The sequence below is a fragment of the Myiozetetes cayanensis genome, unplaced genomic scaffold (assembly GCF_022539395.1).
Source record: "Myiozetetes cayanensis isolate MyiCay16 unplaced genomic scaffold, myiCay2020 scf9, whole genome shotgun sequence".
Taxonomy (NCBI): domain Eukaryota; kingdom Metazoa; phylum Chordata; class Aves; order Passeriformes; family Tyrannidae; genus Myiozetetes; species Myiozetetes cayanensis.
The window spans coordinates 18,575,807-18,599,700 of NW_026088185.1; the positions used below are offsets into that span (position 1 = coordinate 18,575,807).

Consider the following 23,894-nt stretch of genomic DNA (forward strand, 5'->3'; position numbering starts at 1 on the left):
TGCCAATCCCTTTCTATCTCCCTCCTTCCCCTCCTCCCTCCCTCCCTCCTGTTTCTTATGATGTTTCCAGACTGGCAATGCTCAAATCTAACAGCAATAATCGCAAATTAAATGGATGTTGGGTTTTGGACCCAAGGGACTATTTTACCTTCTGCTCAGAGGGAAAAAATATGCTTAAGGCTAGCAAAAGTCATTTCAGAAAGAATGTTTCCTTTTCATATGCAAAAGATAGAATATCTAAATTTAAATTAGGAGGACAACTGCCCTGAAACCGATATTCCTTGTGAAATGCAAAAAAGCTTTGTAAATAAAATGGTACCTCAGAACTTTTTAAATTATTAAATCATGTTTAAGCTTTTAAAAGTTAAAAGTGTATTACCGACTTTTAGTTAGAATTTTTATTCTTGCTGTAATCAGCTTCCTTCAGCATTTTTCCTTCTCAAAATAATTCCGAGGATCCTTCTGAATAAGTCTCTCACTGTGGCATTCTGCCTTCTCAGGGGAAAGTAAACAAATGCCTTGGGCTCAACTGCATGTATCAGGAAAACAAAGGGGAAGTGGTCATTACCAAAGTCAACGAGCTTGACTCCACCTTCTGTTGTCAGGAGAATGTTGTTCCCTTTCACATCACGATGAATGATCCGGTTATTGTGCAAATGCTGGAGGCCCTATAAACCGGCAGTAACAAAAATAAGTTTACTCCCTCATTTAAAAACAATTACCCTACTATTAGGGAACGTAATGAAGACAATCTGCACATACTCTATAGAAGCATCTGTGCACCGCATTACATGCCTTGATACAACCCCTGCTGCTATAACAGCCCATGTAATATCGTCAGCATCCCCATCCTTTATAAATGGAAAATGTATGCAGGAGATGAGTAAATTGCACCCTCTGCTGTCATTACAAGCCCAACAAACATCCTTACCAAGAGAGCACCATATAAAATGTATGAGATTATAGCTTCATCCAACCTTCGGCCACACTTGAGCAGGCCTTTGACGAGCTCTGTGACAGAACCTCCGTTGCACAGCTGTGAAGGGGGAGGAGTTGTAAGGAGGGGAAAGAAACAAATTCTCAGTTACTCAATACACTTGTTTAGGCTATAAACACTTAGTGTGCAAAACTTGCACTGCACCACAAGTCTGGAAACAACTAGATTTTCCCCTTGCAATTATTTATGCTGTTACCCCCCACCTTAGAACACATGTTATTAGTGATGTTATTAATAAATCACAGCAGCCTGGGTGGGGAAATGGAAGTGAAAACTGAAGATTATAAGCTGTAGTTTATAAAATACAACTAAAAATCAAAATACTATGAACAGGACTGTATTTTAATGTTAAAATAGGATTTCTAAATCCAATTTAAATTATTTGATTATTTCCCAAAAATATGTGCATGGCCTTTTTGAAAAAATCCTTTTGTGCAAAGGCCAGACAGAAAAGACTGATGATCTTGAGAACTGGGAGGCAACAAATTACAGTCATTTTAAACTTTCACTCCATCAATGCTCCTGATGGCAGGCACTATAAAGTAGACAGAAGCCATATCTCTATACTCAGATTTGATGCCATCTGCTATCAACAAAAGAGAAACATTCTAATCCAGAAGAGCAGGTTCTTGCAAGCATTTCCTACCAATGGGCTGCCATATAACAACAGAGGAGGAGAAAAAGTAAAATTAGAATCTTTGTAAATATGTTCTCACCCACACTCTAATTTACTGTCCATGCCGTTCTAAGCAGGTATTCGTCTCTATCCTTTCTCCTCTTTCTGTGTCCTTTTATTACCTTAATTCTCACAATTGTTCCAAAAAAAAAAAAAAAAAAGTAACTGCCTTTCTCTCATTGAATTTCCTCTTCTATACCTGTGTTTGTAGCCACCACCCTTACCAATGTTTCTGCCGTACAGAATCACATGAATTTCAACATAAATTCATTTTACATTATCAGTTTATAATACCATGGCATAAATCAGGAGAATGGTACAAAAATACAAACTCTCAAGTTTTGCATATTTCAAATAGCTTTTATAAATTGTGTATCAATTCAATCAAATTGTATTATATTTGATTATCAATATATCAAATTATATTTGATATTAGCATATAAAATTTCTGTGATATGCTAATATTTTCCTTAATTTATTGCTAACTTCTGCTTGTAACCAAAAAAATTTCACTAGGCTGAAAGTTTTAGTTCATGGAAAGGACTGGATCACATGATAAACAAGACATCCTTTATGTAAATGAGTTCTTGAAGTAAAATTTCCTCACTGAAAACACTGGTAAGTTCTGGAGGAATCTGACTTTACTTTTTAACTCATTAGTTAAAAATTAGGAAATTAATTTTTTTATTTTAATAAATCAGGTGGGAGCATTCAGCTTAGTATTAATCATCATATGTATTTACATGAAAGTGCATGTTTTTCTTCCCATGCTTAACTACTTGCTGACAAGCCATTATGTCAAAGATTTTTATTTATTGCTTTAATTGCGCTAAATATTCTGTTGAGACAGGCTATAACTAAACTTAACTCTAGCCTGAAAAAAAAAATATAGAAGTATGCCCTAACTTAAAAAAAAAACCCCAAGCTGGTTCTGACTGAAAAGTTACACAGACTGACAGCTGTTTGGTACCATATGTTAAATGAATGACTGACTCTGAAAATAAATATATCCCACAAACACTACTGCAGCTGTCGGGGACACTATTCCTGACAGCAAAAATCTAGGACAAAATGATTTTGAAACTTCATTACCACTTCATACTTAGTGGCAGTACTTTAAAAGATGGAGTGATGCACGTTTAAATGGAAAAGTAGGGAAGATTGCTTAGTGAGTTGTCCAAGACTTGCATCATCATAAAAAGGCTTAAGGTGTCCATTTTTGCTACCCTTCCTCATCATAGGCATTTATGAAAGCAAGGTCCTGCTTGTAGTGAGTAAACATGGCATAACTGTGCCTAAAGGAAAATAAATCTACGTTTTTATTACAAATTTTGGAAGTCACACATCAAATGAATGTATTTCATCAAAGACTCAGGGATCAAAGTCTGAATACTTTCTATATTCCCTTTTACTGAAAAAGTGTCATTAATTTATAACATATAAAAAAAGTAACTGCTATGCATACATAAATTTGCAGGTAAATTCCAAGGCAGAAAAATACTTTGCCTTGTCTGGTAAATTTGTCCATATAAGGAAAACACATTTAGTGTTTGACACATATAGTGTCATATTTCTTCAAAACTTTGGATAATATGCACCAAAACCCACTCAAAATGTACATACTTAATTGATAAAGTCTATGCAAACATAGAACTTGCTCAAATTCTACAACTAATTTTGTTACATAGAGTATGTCTAGATTTTGCTTTACAAAATTTTGTTGTATGGCACTTGATGGATCTTTTAGAAACAATACACTTGTACTTAGAGAGAAAACACACTGGAAACCAAGCCCAAACTCAACACAAAGCCAGCATGCATACAATAGAAAACAACAACAAAACAAAAATACTAACATTTGGTTTTAATAGTTACTGAAACTTAAGATGAAACAATCTAAAAGTTTTCATTCAAGCTACATACTTCTCCAGTACAGAGAAGTCAGATGTATTGTTGGTATTCCACAACTTAAAATGGAAATAAAGATTCCCTATTCTGATTCCAATCATCATTCAAGAACAGGGAGTGGCATTTCTAAAACAATCAATAATTAAAAATGAATCCTAACTTTTACCACTTACGGCAGAGAGAAAGGTTTGAATAGTCTATTACTGCCCATGAGAGCAGGAACTGTCTGTGCAGAGTTCTGCATCAGTTAAGGCCAGAAAGCATACAGAAGAAATCCTCATCTTGCACCAACCTTGGGCAGTCACTTAACTGGAAACAAGACCACCAAAGTACATCTGACATTGTAAGAATACCGACTGCCACTGAACAAGAAGAGTTAATAGAAGGCATTTCTGTAGCTCTGTTTTCAACAATAACCAGCCTCTAGTTTTAAATTACCATAAACCAGACTTTCCTACTACACTTTCACTGTTCACTTTTTCAGGAGGCAGCTTATTTTTTAACTGCCCTTCATGTTACTACTTCATCTTTTGCATTCCGCTCAAGTGCTTGAGCTTTCCAAAACTTTAGACAAAAGTCCTAGCTAATGTTTCCTCCAACAAGAAAAAAAAAAGGAGCTGCTTATTTAGGAGGCAGAATGTAGCAACTTGAACAGAAATTAAATGCAAGGAAATTCCCTATTGAACAAACTTTTACATTTGGATGTGATTTTCAGCAATAGGTTACCACACATCACCCACTAACAGTCCTTTGGTTAATGGCCCCAAACTGAGAATCACAAAAGCCTGTGACTCTTCCAGCAATAACAAACAAAAAGCCAACCACATTTTGTAGGTGAGATGTAATATAATCAAAATGTTTTTACCTCAAGTACTAGCCAGAGCTGTCCTCCCACATATTGATCTGCTTTGTAAAACATCCCATAAAATCTAACAACATTAGGATGATTGGGAAGAAACTGCAAAATATTATATTCAGCTTCAATTTCTTCATCTACATCCTACATAAAAAACAAACACACAGAACATATAAAGACAGTTAATCTGAACAAAACAAGAATAAACTCTCATGGATAAAAAGAACCATTTATTAATTGGTTTGTACTTTTAAACAGTTTTACTTTAATGCAGTTGAAATTACACTAAATTGTAAATTTAATGCCATTTGTGCTCTTTTTACATACAGATAAAGTGAAGCCTGTGTAAAGCAACCAGCTGTTCTTCAAGAATTCTTTCAGTGCATAATATACTTAAACAAGAAAATTAAAAATCCTACTTAACTTTGCTAAGTTGTCTAAATAAGAAATTTACACATGTATGATTTTTAACCTGGTTTTAAACAGGCATACTTTTAACACGTGAGCTAAATGGAAATACATGAATCTTTGATTTATTCTTTTTTCTGTGGTTATCAGATGGGACTAAACAGAGAACAATTCCACAAAACCTCAAAGGGGACATCAGTAAAACCAAATACATTCTTATGAGGAAAGATACACAGCAGAAACAATGAAACAGAGACAAAACAACCACCCACGAAATAAGAAAAGATTACTAAGTATTTATTAATGGAAGAATTCTGTGACAACTACAAAACACTGTTTAATATCAGCACACAGGTCACAATTCAGAACAGTGTTCAAGCAATGGAACTTTCCTTGTTTCTGCACAGACTGTGACTATTAGAAAATTTAAGCATGTTCCTTCTTCAGATTCATACAAGAGAGAACCACAATGAATTTCAGGAGTGATCGATGACAGAAGTATAACTTTTTTTAGTAAATATCTTAGCGCAACTGCTGTGATCAAACTCCAGCTTGATCCATTCTGAAGAGCTGCCAGTTAAATTTTCTATTGAAAACTTGGGCCTTGGTTCTCAAGGGAAGACAGGCATTTAATACTCACTAAAACTGAAGCTGGCACAGACCTCTGAGGATATGAAACGTGCTCTTCTCTTTTTATCTTAACTATTGCCTCGCACTTTTATCTACTTACAAAAGGTAACTCTAAAATATCCTAAAGTTCACAGCGCTTCTGTGATGGGAAAAGTAATTCTTCCAGGGAGTACACAGAATAAAACAAGAACATTAACAGCATCTTTTATTTTCCCTACTACAGCAGGCCCTATGAGAAATCCTCTGTGCCTTCTCATCTGCTTGCTGCAAGCACAGGTAACTAAATTTATACCAGAAGAATTACATAGACCTAAAATAGAAACTAGGCAAATGATGTCCTCAAATAAGACGATGAAACTGTAAGCTCATCTTTCAGTTTCTGGTACTACACTCCTCCTGTCAGTGCATTCTGCAAAATTGTTCCCTTCTGGATGTTTCAAAATCTTACACATTTGACTTACATTTCAACTCTGGTTTACAATTCTTTTAAATTAACACTGAAGTTACAGTTTAATATTTTTTACTTACACTGACAGGATCCAGAATCTTTACTGCTGCCAGGCTCCCGTCTTTCTTATTTGCAACCTTATAGACTTTACCATAAGTGCCTTTCCCAATAGTCTCTATAATTTCCCAGGTATCTGAGGGATCGGCTAACGATTCTAGTCCAATCATGCTGGAATTATATTGAAACAATCCATACAATGGTTTCCTGGAAAACAAAGCAGACACATATATAGAGTGGGAAGCCCTAAGTAACTGTACTAAAGACAGTTTTTTATGATAAAGAAATCAAATGTTGTCCTAATTTGAGAAGAAATGCAGACAGAATCACAAATGAAAACGGACAGAAAGGTAAGATCACTCAATGAAAAGGACAAAAACAAAACTGCAGGGACCACTTCTCTTTCCTTACTTTATTTAATGTATTATTTGCTTCAAACATTGCCCCATATGCTGCACCATTCCAAAAAAATTTTAACAAGTTCTGATAAAATCCAACCCCTCCCTCTACTGCACACTCTTTAGTGGGCATTTTACACAATTGGAATAGCACAGTTTATGAAATGAGGTCTTATTTCTTGTGCTTTAAAAAGCCATGTCATGGTTTTCCCATATACTTGTGTAATGCTCCCTGGAGACTACCAGACAGGACTTCAGTAGGTGTAACACCTCACTATATCTGATTTATCTACAACAGGGGTACATATCACTACTTTAATAAATTTAAGACTGAGCTGGCTGGTGTAAAAAAATACAAACCAACTTGAAAACAGGGAACAGGTACACCACTGGGGTGACATCCATCACTGGAGATGTTTCTCAACTATTGCACTTGTCTCCGTCTCTGTATGACAGTCACAGTGCATTATGGTCTGCTACCCTGGCTGACTGCATCTCCAAGTCCAGGAGAGCTCCAGGACAGGGGACTTGTTTCCCCAAACACTCCTGAGCAGATCCTGCAGCAAAGGGATCACTGTACCCTATGCAAACAGCTCCTTCCCACCTTGGAGTTGGGTTGCCACACACTTGAGCTGCCACACAGATGGCAAGTTGTGGTGATTAAGAAAATGACAATACCATTTTAGGATTTTGAGTAGTGAGAACGTAGATCTTGTCCCTGAACTGAAATTAGAGAAAGGAAATATGAAGTTTAAATGTGATTAACTTAACCTTCATATATTAATACTCATTATTAGGGAAGCTCAGCGGTGGTTAATGGTTTCCCTCAGAAAGCTTAATGGTTTCTCTCAGAAAGAAAATAATTTGTCAATTTAGTGGCTGTCAGTAGGTAGATCAGCTATCTGTATGCTTAACTAGGAGATGTAAAGTGTGAGATCCAGGAGAAAAATAAGAGTGCAATCTTGACAAAAGCAATTGAACACAATGTGCTGATCGCAAAAGCTCCTGATTTTTGGAGATGGATGAACTAGCACATCAACATATACTTGAACTTCAAGGTTTGAGCCACTTCTTTCCAAGCATCTCTGACATATGAAAATTTGCCTGAAATAATTTAAAAAACCTTCTGTCTTACCTCTTCACTATTTCTAACACCAGTGACAACTATCCGGCATAAGAAATTTAGTCAGAAAGAAATGAGAACCTGGTTGCAGAAACTGATAAATTAATAGGGATTCAAGCAGCAGCTCTTCAATTTAATTAAAGAAATAATACTGCTTTCTATTCATGATAGAGAAGAAAATAATCTATGAGCCAATCCATATGTAGTGCAGGTGTGTATAGCAATATTCAGAACAGAAGTATGCGTATAAACTCACTTGCATGCTTTGTTCCTTTACAGAAGAAAAATGATTACATGTCCTCAAAGTATTTTATCATATAGTAGGCAAAAACACAGCTATTACCAAAGTCAGGTTAGAAGTAGTATAATCTCTCATTTAAAACAATGGGAGGCACATTTAAGAGAAAACCTCTATTTTCCTTGCTGGTAAAACGGTATTTGCACTGAAGCTGGTGCCAAATAAGGTATCAAATTGCTTTGGTCTCTTCACCAAAAAAAATGGTAAAAAAATAGAAGAAAAAATAAGGGGGAAGAAAAAAAAAAAAAAAAAAAGCAAGAGTCCAGGTCATTCACCTGTTGTGGGTCAAAAATGTAAATTGTTAGAACAGTTTCTCAGTATTTGGATTCAATACAGCATGCCACAAATCAAGAACGCTATTCTGAACACATGCACTCAGTACCTCAACAGAGAAGCAGGTCAGGTGAAAGACTTCTCTGAAATCAGTAAACAGACTGTACTACATGCACTGAGAACAGCAGCCACAGATATGGAGCTCCTGATAAGCCAAACTTAAGAGCAAGTTCTGTTTGCAGGGTGAGAGTGGTGGTGAATACAAACATGGGAACAGTTGCATCTCATGAGAAAAAAACCCTGACACAACAACATATTGAAGGTGGGGTTTTGATGCTTTAGGAGAAACATTACAGATGTTCATGTGCAAAGAAACAGGGAAGAATAGACCAGAAATAACTCTGATGTAACCTTACAAAGAAAAGAGAGGACAGACCGATATTTATTTCTCCATCACTATAACAACTACCCTATCACACAGATTGGTTTAAGGAAAAACTTACCCTCACAACAGTTGTTTGAAGGGTCACATCATAATATTACATTTGTACAGAGTGCCAGGCATCATTTGCTGGACAATCTAGTGTCATTGCCTGCTCTTGTTCTGAATAATATGTAAGTGGTACATCCAATTTTTCGAAACACATTAGCATTTCTTTATACCAGAAGACAATGTTGACAAATTAAAATCTAATGCGTAATTTTTACAGATATGAGTCACAGTGGAGGACAGAAGAGAAATTTTAGTGTGCATTTTGATAACATGGCAGCATTTATATGTAGCATGTTTATGCATTACATGGAATCAGATTTGCAAGATAAGTACCATAAACCTCTTCTGTTTAAACTAAAACAACCTCTTGTTGGACTCAAGTAATACATATCTAAATAAGGCTCTACGTCTCTCATCAGTGAAAGTGCCCTTAGCCCTTATGACATTATTGCATTCCTATGACGGATGCGAATATTTTACAGTACAAAAAAGCAAAAGGACAATATCTGCTATTATCTTCAATACTCTAAAATCTGGATTTAGAAAAACCCCAAACATGAAATGTAAACATTATAGGAAAAAGTTGAAGCTATAAGGTGAGTTTGTGCTTCTCTTTTCCTATTTCCTGATTTGCTGAGCTTCACAAAATAAGATGCCCTTGTTTTAACACGGGCTGCCATTTAGTTTTTATTTATACAGTGAAAAATTATGTATGAACACAACCCCTTTTGCAACAACCCCATACGCACACAGACTGGGGAATGAGGTGCTGGAAAGCTGTGCCACAGAAAGTGACCTGGGGGTCCTGACCAATGGCAAGTCGAATGTGAGTCAGCACTGCCCTGACAACCAGGAGGGCCAACCCTGTCCTGGGGGGCACCAGGCAAAGCATGGTCAGCCGGTCGAGGGAGGGGATTGTCCTGCTCTGCACTGGGGTAGTGAAGATAACAGCAGATAATGTCCTTTTGCTTTTTTGTACTGCCTCACTTGACTCCTACACAGAATGATTTCTTTCTGCATTCCAACACACACTCTCTTCCAGCTTACAGCAAGATAGAGGTTTGAAGATTAGTAAGAGCCTCCCTCCAGCCTGGTGCTTCTAATAATCAAGACACACAGTATGAGGGTTTTGAATTCTAATATAGTTTGTAGGGACAAATAGCAATACTGGTCAATACTAGTGAAATGAAATTGAACATATCATTTCCATACAAATAATTCATGCACAGCGTCAGTTTTTGCAATGTTCCATTTGTCTAACCCTCTTGTCTCTCTTGTGAAACAGCTGGCTTATACACTTCTGGCATCTACAAATACTGTGATAGAAGAGAATGTCAAATTCAAAAGTAAAGTATTTCACAATTTGTAGGGAACTCAATATTGGCCCCACACTAAATTAAATAATTCATAGATAGAAGAATTCAGAAAGTAAAATTGACATTATCAGCTATGGCTTCACCCATCCATGACAGCCCCTATTCTGCTGGCTAGAAATGGTCACACACAGAAAGCTACCTCAGAAGCAATTGTTAGAGGAATTAATGAACCAACAAAAGGCACAAGATCGATAGTCAGAACAGCTTCCTCTGCTAGTCTCCTCCTGCTATTTCTCACTGGCTAGGTTAAAACAAAGAGGATGTCAATATCTTGAAATAAAGCATACCAAAAAAATCCATCAACACACCATCCCATAAGTGTTCTCAGTTGGTCTCCAAAAGAGAGACTGCAGAATGTGCTGCGCATGGTTCTTTTTGGGATAAAGGTCAGTGATGGAAGAAGATGAAGGAGAAGGATAAAAGTATGTTCAAAAGCCATTATTGATGCTACACAATTTACAGACAAAAAAGTCCCCATACTTTAACTGATCACATCTTTTCACTAGGTCAACATAAAGGAAAAAACAGGTCAATGAGGAATAGAACTGCTGTTATTTACAGATGAAAGGCAGATCCCTGAAAACACTCCTGCTAAATTCAGTTCACAGAACAAGCCTTGCTTCAATACACAAACCATAAAACCAATTCTGAAGGTATTCAAAATGGAAATGGAGAGAATGCAAGTAGAAAACATGTTCTGCCCTTCTACATACTCCAACTTTCCAAACTTTTTACTGATTGTGCTTACATACACTCTCTTTGTCTACACGTAAAGTCCTTTAAATTCAGGTGTATCTTCATTATTTCCTTTCCTTTTGCTTCCTCTGTATGGATGGACTAGATAATCTAAGCTTTTAGATTTGCAGTATCAGCCACAAGGCCAGAACAGAATTATAATCAGTGGCAATGGATTGTGTTTGGACACTTGCTCTGATGAAAGCATTGTGAATATTTGCTCCCTTGTTGGTTTGTGCTTCCAGTTCATCACAGCATGAATCACAGTCCCAATCCTAGGATCAACCATAATGAACTAACCATAAAACCAGCTACTGACATCATAGTCAGTAGAGAAATCTAAATATCATCTATTTCTCTAGAAATAAAGAGAACAACTTGATTTTTGAACACTCTAGTCAAATGCTGAAAATTTCACCCCACCACTCCTAAACCAGTTCTCAATCAAAAATTATAATCTAAACTCAAATTCCTGGATCAAATGTTTGAGTCTAAACCAGAAAACTCTCCATTAATATCCTAGAAAACGTATGGTAGGAAATATGTATGTGCCTGGTCCAGACAATACAGTGTGTGTTTTTATTTAGATTCATTGCATTATAATGTGCTGCATTACAAATGTTTATAAATAAACTCTTATTGCACCCTTATATTTATGAGTACAATATTAACCTTTTTCCAATAATGTTTGATAATTTTTGCACTGCTCATATCAATCGAACAGGAAAACATAACTACTGGAGGGAGGATAAGACATTGTTCTGATCAGCCAGTTTCATAAACAAACAGATCTGGGAGGAGTGTTAGCCAAGATAAAGTACATCTTGGCCTCTGACCAGCTCCCCTGAAATCTAATTGGGTATGCATTTTCAGTCTTTCCTGCAGGCCTGTGTCAGATCAGGAGGCACTGCTGACTCTGTTACTGAGTCAAAGAAGTTAATTTACTCCAGAACAATTTAGCACCTCATGCTGTGACTCCTAAGTAAGTGCCACAACACTCCATGAACTTCCATCTTTCACGGGGTCCAGGTAACATTACTGGCACCTTGGTCCTTCATACCTGCATCTCCTTCAAAAATCAGGGTTTTTTTGCTTCCCAGAAATTCATTCTGCAGTTGCTTCCCTCTTACCAGAGACCCATGGCTCCATGTCCTCTGCAATGCGAATACAGCAGTCATACCAGTTTGCTTCCCCTCAAGCCATTTTCTAGCTGAATGGTACTTGCAAGCAGTGTAGTATTAGCCTTAAAGAGATCTGCTTAACATGCACAGATGGGGTCATGCACTTAAACACTTAAACTTAACACTGACTCAATCTACGGCAAAATGAAGAACAGAACAAGCAACCACTAGGGTTTTCTATAGTAGGAGGGTCTCGAAGATGACAGTGAACTCAAGTCACTCCATCTTTTTTAATATAAATATTCACTAATACTTCAGACAGTTTCTTGGTGCTTTGTTAATTCTATGTAACCTTCCTCAACGTCAGTAGTTTTATATTAGCAATCAAATTTCTTTCTGTTAGAATCATTAAATCCCTCTCATTTTCTAGGATTTCATAGATATAACATGCTTTATTCTGGTTTACCATAGTTGAATTTCTCTAATTGAATATGCACAAAAGCTGAAACCTAGACAGAATGATAATATTTGTAAACAGTAATTCACAAAACTAAGAAAACCAAAAAGCAACTTGTTTCATGAGCAGTTAAACTAATGAATTTGATAAATCTTGCAACCTTTACCCAAGATATGATCGTAATAACTTCCACTCTTTCTTTTCTCTGATATCCCCAAAAGATAATATCTGCTGTAGCTGGTACTGTTAGCATATGGTTAGAACAACAAAAGCAGAATGTATCAAGGACAAAGTTCAAACTGTATCCCACCTCAGCAGTGATATTATGGTTCATCCCTATACCCTGACAAAGATTTTTAGGAAAACTGTAGGAACTTCTTTATTTCAGAGTTTTCTACTTCTCTGTCAAATGTGGATGCAATCTGCTGTGAGAAAGGATTTTCTCACAGAACTTCAAGACTGTTTTACTAAGGTTCAACATAACATAAATATCCTAACATCGCTGCTGCCATTGGAATTTAAGCAAAAAAATGGTCAAGGCATATGCAGGTTGCATAATTCATAGAGATGACTAGTACAGAAAACCTGCCCTTCTCACTAGCATGCAAAAAATAGATTTTTCTTTAGTTTTCACAAAAATAGCAAAATTGTCTTATTAATGGAAAATGACACTTCCAAGGTTTTCTGTTAGGTACTATGTATTTAAGAAACTAACTGGAACTAACACAGAAAATTATATTCAGTGATGAAAGAACTCAAGACTCTGCTGAGAATCAAATCATTGAAAAATCCACTTTCTGCACATGGTAAACCAAGTATTTTTGAGAGTTGTCTCATCCTGTGAGGTAAAGAGTACCTTGCTACTAACACAGAAATCAACAGAAACTTCTATTGAAGTTTTGAGTGCCATGGAAAATAAAGCCCCTGATCATTCACCAGGAGCTATAATATATTTCATTTATCTGACTGCTAATTAATCAGTTCCATATCTACAACTCCAAGGACCAAATGTCAAATAAAATTATCTACCTAGTCAGCAATCAAGATTAATTATTAAATTAATTAAAAATTATTATTCAGAAATTATTTTCCAAGACCAAATCCAAATATCTGAAAGACTGTTCAGAAGGACAACTCAAACAGTAAGTTCTGATCAGTGGCATTCCTATTGCATAAATGCTATTTGCATTAGCCATTTAAATAGAATTCCAACAAGCAGAATACACTAAAGCAGTTACAAATGATTAACAGCTAACACATCAATTTCACCTCGGGCTGTGAACTCAGCACTAAAATGAAGCTTATAATCCCCTGAGCCCATTCAGTTATAAACTGCAGGTGGCAAATCAGGTGACTACCAGCTACAGTCCCCATGTGTGAAAAATCAATACCTGAGAAGGTTTTCTCTGCCTCCTTTGGCAGCAATTTAACAGGGCAAACAAAACACATGTGTTAGTGTAGAAATGTAAGGATGAAGGGCTGTAACAGACCGATGACCTTTAGACCAAAACCAGGCTCTTGACTGCAGTTTAATCAGAAAGCTTGATATGCTTTGCGTACACATGAGGACAAAGGAATCTAAGACAGGCATAGGATAAACTTAGGAAGAAAACAACTGTGAACTTACATTAGTGACCTATTTTCTGAAACCAGCTTATCTTATATTGGATTTATGTCCTGCTAAGGATATCCGAATTCCTCAGGACAGAGATACCGCCCTCACAGGGACAGCTCCTATCAGCCAGTGCTGCACAGAACTGTGTGTTCTGCCTACTGGTTCCCATGCCCAGCACTAGACAGACAACACAGTGTGTGTCAGCTTAAGATGCTGTCATGGAGGTACAAATAAACTGGTTCAATCCCAGCAGCTTCGCTTCATTAATACTAAAGATCATTGTGACACTAATTGATGCTGAGCTTGATCTATTTATCAAGTCTTTTACAAGCAGGAGCTAAAGAATTAAAGCCACTTCATCATTCACAGAGAGTGAGCAACAACTGCTTAATATTTTGAAGGGATCTTCCTATTGTTTCACAATATACCTTAATTGTATAATGCAATCAATCATAATTCATCACCATAGCTCTCCAGTATTACTTTTACAGCAGTTTTATTCTAATGAGGATTTTTAATAAGAAGATATACTCTCTTTTATCCATAAGAAAAATAATAATAAACTTTTAATCATGATACAAAGAATATCTCTTGGCATTGACAATGACTCTTGCTTAAGATGAAGTATTTTCATCAGTGAGCTAGTTGTTATGCATTACCAGCATGTGTGCAGTAGCCTAGCGTGACACCAATTTGCATAATTTCTCTCCTCTAACAGGCTTCAAAAATAATAATAGGCATATGAGATAGAATCCATTAATTTTAAACTTCCTTCAGTAGCTATCTTCATGGAGCAGTTATCAAAAGACCCTTTAAAGAATTAAGTTTAATAAATTATAAATGTATTATTTGGGTTACGCTATCTGGGCCTATGGACATCTAAGTTGAGCTCTGTAACAAAGACTAAGGCAAATCCACAAGCAACTGGCTTGACATCTTCCCAGCTGAAAAGACTGACAAAAGGTTGCAGGACAATGCCAATATCCACTGCTGCTCACAGTGAATATACTGGATTTGAAAATCAGTTAGGGTTTTGGGGGTACACATAGGTAGAAAAGACAGATAATGATACATAAAGAAGCTGCTTAGAAGTATTACACCTGTGCATGTTATCTAACAACCCCTTAATACACAGGGAGTAACAAAAACAACTTTGGGTTTTTTGCTGATCTGAACTCCAAACAGACCTTACCCTTTGTTAATATTTAAGGACAGTAGAAAGATTAATGTGTTAGCAAACTGGTATAACTATTGATGGACCTTTTCTTGTCTTCTTGGCTTATGCATTTGCATATTGTGACTTAAATAGCAAACAATATTGCTGCAGTACTCTGATTTTCTCAGATATTCATCCAGTAAAAAGTGTGGCTTTGTAACTTTGAAGACTAATTTAGACCTTGCTCCACTTAACTACACATTCTCCAGTCTTCAATAAGAAAGATGTGATTTGCCTTTGTCACACAAGGGAAGATGCCTGAAAGTCTACACAGTTGACATTTAGGCCTAATGTCCACTAATACAACAACACATCACCAAAATACTCAGCTATCCCATTAAATGAGAAGGTACAAGCACGCCAGGAGAAACAGTAGATGCCGATATGGACAAGAGCAAAAATTGTCAGAGCTTGCTCCTGCCAGATATTTCACACTGAGAAGCACTAATCAATTTCAATTCCTACCGATTCAGGGGATTTGAAGGAGATTAACACCTCCAAGAGCTGCGATCTTGAAGAGAGAACAATTTAATAACAACAACAAAATTACCTGTGAACTTTCAGAATAGAATTTAAACGCAGAATAAAGTACCAAACTGGCCTTTTTCCCCAGAAATTACTTTTGGGCTGCTGCAGATAGTCCTGAAGAAATTTAAGAGAATACCTGAACATAATTAACAAAGAGAAAATAAGACCGGTGAGAATGCTGTGTCACGCACTAAGCAGAGTAACTGTGACCTAGAATAACCAGCCTTTAGCAGTTCATTAGCAACTATTTAGTTTTCTTCTATACATATTATTCAGTTTATGGAACAGCTCTGTGTTCAATACTGTGGGCTTTCAAAATCTGAAAGAGGAAAACATTTTGTGATGCCATTTGAAAAAACAAAAGAGAGAATAGATAATATGAGATAATAATAATAGATAATATGAGATAAACTGAGATATCAGTTAAGATAAAGTAAAAGTAAATTAGATTGTACAGACAATATGAAACAGGATCTACTGTGCTATGTTTGCATCCCATTTTTAACAACGCTGTACCTTCAACCATTATGTTCTATCACTTCATAAGGCAATGGGTCATTTCTCCTCAGTAAGGATACCCTCTGCAAATAGCCCCAGATCCTAACCCTCTGTTTAAGCAGAGAGTACCTGCTAAAAGAGAATAAAAGCATGATGAGCAAAAAAACCCTGGCATTATCCACTTAAGAAAGCTATTTTTATATGGTATGAGTGATGTGGTGTAATTAGGATGCTCCTTTTACTTGATAGCATTATAAATACAGTCTGCATTTCGAATACAATCCTAGGAGTTCGGAGAACTCAAGAGACAGTCTTGACTATAACTCACTTCCTATACTGCAGAAATCATATTTTATATAAGCTTTAGGTTCTCTGTTTATAAATTGGAAAAACTAGTACCTTTCAACAGTAACCCCTTGTATTGAAATGTGTCTCCTACATAGACATTCCAAGCTACAACTCTAAACATGACAGCACTGTTCCATTGCAACAGCCCTCACAGAAGCCTCATGAGCTGTCCCAAGATAACAGTGCAGCGGCAGCCCCATGGTTTGCTGTCTTCAAGTGTCCCTGGAAGCTCAGAGTATGCATTTCAGTTTCTCTTGTCCTGTCCACTTGACTTTGTGGACTAGCTCAGCCAGCCACAGAGCTTTGCTGGCACCCTGTTCTCCAGTGCCTTGAAACGCTCTCGGCTCCACAAGACGGTTATTTTTAAAGGTATGTGTGAGGTGAAATAGATATATGCACAGACCTAACAGGGTTTCTGAAAACTCCTTTACTTCACCTATGACAAGGAACATAAACAGTCAAACCAACAGACATCTTATTTTGACCTCATTGTCTCAGCTTCCTGACATCTTAAACACTTTCACCTTCTAAGTGACCATAACCAAGAGTTCCCCAGTCTCTTCTTTCAAGTTTGTGCCATTTACTCTGAAACACATTTGCTCTTCTTTTCTAAGTCACTCCTCCTGATCTCTGCAGAATGCATTCTTTTTGTGAAAACAGATGCTGATTTTCCTTCAAACTGGCTGATAAGAATCCCTCTCCTTTAATCTTCTGGCCTGCCTTGTTAGGTCACTCCTCTTCAAACACATTATGTGATCAAAATCTCCCACTGAAGTCTAGCCTCCCAGTTTAAGTTTAAAGTTTGATAATTGGCTTGTCACGCTAAGTGTTCAATCCTTTATTTAATGCCACTCATTCATCACAATTAAATTTTTCCTCTTTGTTGGCTTTTGGCAGGTGCAAAGTTTATTTCAACCTATCTCCAAAAACGGAAGTATAACAGATAAGGCAAATACAACCCCATTCAAAGTGATGCTTGCAGTCTGATAGATTTACACAAAAAACTTCCCAATATCAAACAGAAATTATATATTGTACACAGATTCCCTGAAGTGTCCCCAGTGTCGATACATTTTTATTACACACGCATTTCTGTAAATAGACTTTCTGCCATCACTACTACTTACATAATGGAAGGTTTGTTACCCAACTTAGAAAAGCAATGGTTGCATCAAAAAGATACTCACTTGAGGGTGTTCCAGCAAAAACAAGATATTGTACTGCTTCTTTAGAAATTGCTATATCTGATTTATATCCTTGTGGTATCAATTGTACAAAGGTAATTTTCTATATTGAATTATTTATTTCTTGTTGTAGTAGACATCTGAGATAGTCATAAATATTTAAATGTTCAGTTAATTCACTAATGAAAACTGAACTAATTCTAAAATAGGACGTTATCTCAGAGGCATGCTGACCTAACAGTCTGCTCAACTTCTACATTAGTGAGGGCAACCACCATATGGGAAGCAACTAACAGGAGATGGAAGAAACCTGATCCTGAATGATGGTATAGGAATAGGCTAAGGTATCAGGATAGAATATTTTTGTGCCTATCCCAGAAAAATCATCCCACTTGTGTCTATCTCTGGTTTCCCAATTTGTAAAACATGTGATAAAATCCTTCACTCATACTCCTTTGCAATCCCTGGGCTTCGCACTAGCCTTCCAGAGAGATTTCCTTTTCAGCAGTGGAAATATCTCTCCTTCTTAGACACTGAGTTACTGGCTTGTGTATTGACCTGTGCAACTCCACTATCTATAGAGCCTCTATGAAATATTTTGGGCTACTGGCTGCCTAAAAGTAGTTCAGTACTACCTATGGACTGAAAGAGCACAAATTCCTTCAAGTTAGATGTCTGTATTGATATCATCCCTCACCTAAACCAGGTCAACATAAACAGCTAATAAAAGGATTCATTTACTGCATCCACAATAAGACCATAATAATGCAGTTTGTGAAATCAAAAGAGAACAGAATTAAAAAATCCCAAACAACTAAGTCTACATCCATCTAGATTCAGATCGGCCTTGAAAGGTCTTATCTAATAAACCCACAGCTCTTTTTTAGCTCATATACCCCTCACAGAATGGAATCCTACTCTGGCAACCATTTTTGTTTCATAATGCATCTCTATCTCTGGGGCAATTCACCTTTGTCTGCACCCCTAAAACACAAACTACTAGTCATTTATCTAAGAAGGAAGTAACCTGGTTCTCCATCAAACTACTGCTTTCCACCTTCTGGAGAGGCTGACTGCTCATATGAAGAGTCTCACCTGCCCTGTAACACACTTTATTATTTTGCACAACTTTTCACCACCCGTTAGTCCACTGGGAAGCATAACATTAGCTGTAAAATGGTCAAACTTCAGAAAAAAACCCTATTTTCAAATTTAATTATTTTCTTCCTTCTATTAAATAAACAGCTCCTCCAAAATCCTGGCAATTTACTATGTATTGTTTAACAAAATTAGTCTTCGCCACAAATTATAAAATTATTCTGATTTGTATTTATTGTCTCTGGAGTTCATGAAAGCATAAGACTAAGTCTGAATGATAACAAAGTATTCTTCTGGCTAATGAAATATTCATACTCATTTGTCATCAAGACTTTAATAAGGAGGAATATAGCCTTTTCACTTCTGTTCAGTAAAGGATCAGCAAAGGTCTTTCCTTCTTTTAATTCTGAATGTCTCCCATACCAATCCTAATAAATTCCCTTTCCTGTACAAAAGCACAGGAGATATTTCAAATTTACTTAGAAAGATGACTCCATATTTCAGGTAGACAAATAAGGTTTATATACTTGCACCATCCAAAACTTACAGAAATTTTCACCATTAGAACTTCACACTACTAGGAAGTTTTCTGCATGTCTCCAGATGTACCATTGTTAAGACTCAGAAAAATCAGATTAAATAAAGAATGAAAACTACACCATAGATCACCTGACAACTATTAAAAATTGAGTGTAATAGATTTCTCTTAGTGGTAGCATTATGTTCATGACATTCCTTACAAAAAAGTCCTAGCAGCAGCAATTCATGCTGCTTGTTACTAAGACACTGGTGTGACTTCAAGTAGTGCATGGAGTGCTGCCACAATGATATACAGACAGAAACATAACTATATGTAATTTTTCCATTAATTTTCTGACCCTCAGTTCTTTCATTTAGGACAGGCAGATTATATATCTATAACTGAATGCATTCAGAATAGAGAGGAAAGCGTGACAAAAGAGCAGAATTTTCAGAGGAAAACACTAAACCCACTTCAAAAGTACAATGAGCCTGTGGGTAACTGGGAATACATGGCAACATCACAATGATCATGGTCCCTCTTATGAAAGACTGTGAACATGGAGACAGTAACCAAGTGGGTGATGAAAAGAAAGAGAAAGGTGAAAGCTCCAGGAATGGTACCTTACTGTAAGAGCTTGCTACTGGAGCGCAGAGGGGTGTGGAAGATAGAAATAGACCTGTTTCAGAAGTATAGTATGACTTTTTACAGCTTGAGAAACACCCATGTGTGCAGTGAATTCCTTCCCTCTGTGCCTCCAAGTGACAGCAGTAATTAAGGCAAACACCTCCTCCAGAGCCTCAACAAGTAAAAACAAAGAAATCATTTATTGACCCTCGAAGCACTGTGGTGTTGATTGCTGGTTCCCACTCCAGCTGCTTCAGCAGGTCCTGAAAGTCCTCTACTGCCAGCTTCCTGACTTTCAAACACCTCATTTGCAAGCATCGCACTGCTTTACTGTGCAGTGCTGATTGCTGGCTCTCAGTCCCAGGGGGTTTCCAGTTTCACTTTTGTTTAAGATTATACTACCATTTTTCTGCCTCACGTGCTTGTTATCAGAGCTTCTGCCACTGCTTCCTCAGCATCTGCTTGTAGTCCTTCCTTCCCATGTGGCTAACATTCCCTTTATCCAGTCAATTCATGGTAAAATGCACTTGAGAGCAGAACAGAAACTGGTGCAATACCCAGGTTTGTGCATGCATTAGCAACAGGTTAATCGGATGTCAGACCGAGCTGATACTGCCAATCAAAAGAGAAAGATTAATTTTCTCGAGAAAACTCTCTGAAAACTAGAATGTACTAGTATTTGGCAGCTACAGCCACCTTATGATTTTGCCCTCCAGGAACACCTTGCTAGGAATCAGGAGGAACGACTGCAGCATGTGGAGGTAAATACAAAGAAACCTTAACATAGCTCTACCAAGAATCATACCTTGAGGGAGTGGCACCACTGCAGCCCTCTTGTCCACAGTATACCATGAAAGCCAAAATGCTGTTTTCTCCCTTTTAGTTCTTGTGGATCTAAACAGATTGCAAAGAATGTGCCCCCAGACACAGACTTTTATACCTGGAAGATCACCCTAATTTATGAAGGGGGAAGAGGGGGGTGTGCCTTCATCACCACAACTGTTTACAGCTGAAAGCACATTATCTGATTTAACAAGTACTCTAAATTGCATTCTTAGGTGTTTCTTCTACATGCTTCATCCCCAGTCTTTCAGTCTGTCACAGACAGCACTCACCTTCCAGCTCAGACAGTGGATGAATTTTCAATTCCAAGGCCTTTTAGCAGATTGGTCAAAAAAAAAAGGTGTTCATTTCACAGCAGCCAGTTCGCTGCTATGAGGGAATGCGAAACATTTTCTCAGTAGTGCCTCTGAATTCTGTGAAGCTCTCAGCTGAGCAACCTTAAGCCATCAGAAATCACCATGCCACCACCTTTTGCCCAGCCATTAACCCAGCTGGTTTTTCTGTATTACAACATATATTATTAGTCAGTTGTCATAGTCCTTCACTCTTGAAACTGGAAAGAGGCCAAACTATCACTAGTGAGAAGCAACTTAGCCTACTTATATGAGTCACCGACATATTCCTTTAGTTTATTGCTAGCTGACTTCTGCAGAGCCTCCAAACCTTCTGCCAGCATATAAATTTCTTCTATACCTATGAAACAAACACCTGAAAGGGAGCTGCACTCACATCACCTTCCTATATATTATCAGGTGTTAAACTCGAGTCACTTACTCTACCACCTGTCCTTCCTCTGCATTTGATGACAATATATATGATTTTCAATACAGCAGTCAGTGTAGTTTTATAATCATTTTTCACTGAAACAGTGCCTTGCCACAAAACGTGAGGCATCATACCAGATATATCTTATAAGCAAATTCCTTACCTTTCAGCACATTAAAAATGTGAATTACAAAAGAATGTAAGACCAACAGCTGAAAAATATTCTTTTAATTAAACTAATGGGAGATTTTCCCTATAAATAGAATTTAAATGATTTTTTAAATACTTTTCCAAAAGCACAAAAGATAAGCCATTTTTAAATACTCTTTTTGAAGATGCACTATTTTTCCTTGAATTCATTTTTAATCACGGAAAAAAATTTGAATTATGTACCATCTCTACTGTATAATCTCTCCTGGCTTGCCTCTCAGAACCATTAATTCAATGCTCCACCTGCTGCAGTTGCTCATACTGCAAGTGACATTTATGTTAGGTTTGTTTCCTCAGAAGAAAATGTATTAGAAAAGGTAGTCTGACAGGTCTTTGTATCCATTTCACAGGCTACACACAAATTTTAAAGATCATCCATGTTACTATTCACAGAAACGATGAGAGAACAAGTGAAGACAACAGGATGTGCACCAAACATGCCCTCTTCTTTCAAGTGAGGTGGAATTAATCACATCTATCATTCATCCCTCCAGTAGGTCTAAAATACAGTGTAAAAAATATAAAGGAGACATGAAAACTGCCATCCCGCTTTACATCTTTTACAATGCCTCCTACTTTATGCACTCAGACTGAGTTTATTCCCCTACACCCAGGAAAACTGCTATCAACAGCAATACTGCATTCTTTCAATATCAGAAATAAGGCTTTTAATTTTTTTTTTTTTTCAGAACATGTTTTATAGCAATTCGGTAGAGCAAATAGAATGGTGTAACAAATGGCTTAGTGACAAGTCATATGGACGTACAACAATGTAACAGCATTGTCCCATGGCAGAGAGGAGGTCAGTGAACACTGGTTACATCCAGAATGTCCAGCTAACATATTTAGAGATCAAGAACCTGAAGGAGCCTGAAGAGAACAGCTTCTGCTCTCCCCATACCTCCAGGTTTTGCTGGCTAATACTACAGTATTAAAAAGTATGTGATAACAGTGACAGGAAACTTTCCAATAATTTCTCCTTTTTCTAAATAAAAAAGTCACCCGTACTGAAGAACACCTGTTTAAAATAATTTTTAAAACAAAGGCCTCAGTAAGGTCACAGATGCTGCAAAACCTGTGGTGGGCTGCTAAGCATTTGCAAGCAAATACTTTTCTACCACCTGCTGGAGTCTTGGTATGTTCAGAGGACTGACCCTCAGGCCTTCTTAACCCTACAGGTAAACTTTTCTCTGAAAATCATTGTACCACACTAAGCTATTCTCCATTTCCATTTTCTCTCTGTTTATCGTAAGGAAAGATCCTCAAGAGAGAAGAGTTACTGAAACCTCTTGTCCTGCCTATCAGGCCCAAATTAACCACCCTTCTACCCTTCAGTTCATGCTAAGATGGACAACAGAGGATAGTAGAAGTAGGAAGACCATGGAAGAGATGAGAACTGTCAACAGCATTGGTCACCAAAGAAAAACAGAACAAATTATTCTTACAGCTGGACTATCATGAACCATTTCCCCCTCTCTGTGACATTTGCACAATGCCTTCGCTGAGGGTAGAAGTAGCAGAGAACACTGTGATGAATCAGAAAACTCTCCACCAGGAAGAGTTCAGTAAAATTCTGCTTGTTCAGGGAAATACTTATGAAACAATGGATGGGATTTTTCTTTTTTCCAAGCAGTAGTCAAATGTAAAGACAAGGTTCCTTTTCAGATCTGCATCACTCTTCTAGTTCTACGCCCACACAGAAAATCATAAAGAACAGAGACAGCACTCTTTCAAACTGTGTTAAGCAGCACTTGTTGTTTCAGATTTCAATGCCAGGAACAAATGCTCGCTAAATATGTCTACATTTTCCTTTATTATCCACAAAAAAGTGCCAGAGATGCCTCTACCTTCTGATATCTAAATAAGAGCCCAGCATATTTTTATATACAACACATCATATCCATATGAATCTCAAATCTATTAAGCGTCCACCTTACAGCTGTACTTAAGCAGCCCATGGTAAAAAAAGTGCCCTCTCCCTTTGCAGGATATCTCCTGCACTGTAGAATATTACAAAGTCTTTACCGAAACATTTACAGTATTCTTTTTATTACTGACACAGAGTCCTGCTAACAAACTGTTCTGCAAAAAACTTCTCTCTCCTGAAAGCCATAGGTAGAAAACAGAACCCCTGGAACAAGATGCAGGACCACAGTTAAAAAGCTCTATTTGAGACTTGCACACCTAA

The 23,894-nt window shown here is 37.1% G+C and overlaps 1 protein-coding gene across 14 annotated transcripts in view; it reads right to left on the reverse strand.

Moving 5' to 3' along the window:
* MYO3B (myosin IIIB) overlaps positions 1–23,894 on the reverse strand; it is a 194,660-nt gene that overhangs the window by 163,195 nt on the left and 7,571 nt on the right. For all 14 annotated transcript variants that reach the window (XR_007632098.1, XR_007632097.1, XR_007632099.1 and 11 more), the window contains 4 exons: positions 6,004–6,187; positions 4,447–4,581; positions 932–1,036; positions 569–668 (listed from right to left, as the gene is read on the reverse strand). Coding sequence is in view for 11 of the 14 variants with exons in the window: in XM_050340309.1 (XP_050196266.1) it covers positions 569–668; positions 932–1,036; positions 4,447–4,581; positions 6,004–6,187 (524 nt within the window). In the remaining 3 variants the exon portion in view is untranslated. The remainder of the gene's footprint in view (positions 1–568; positions 669–931; positions 1,037–4,446; positions 4,582–6,003; positions 6,188–23,894) is intronic.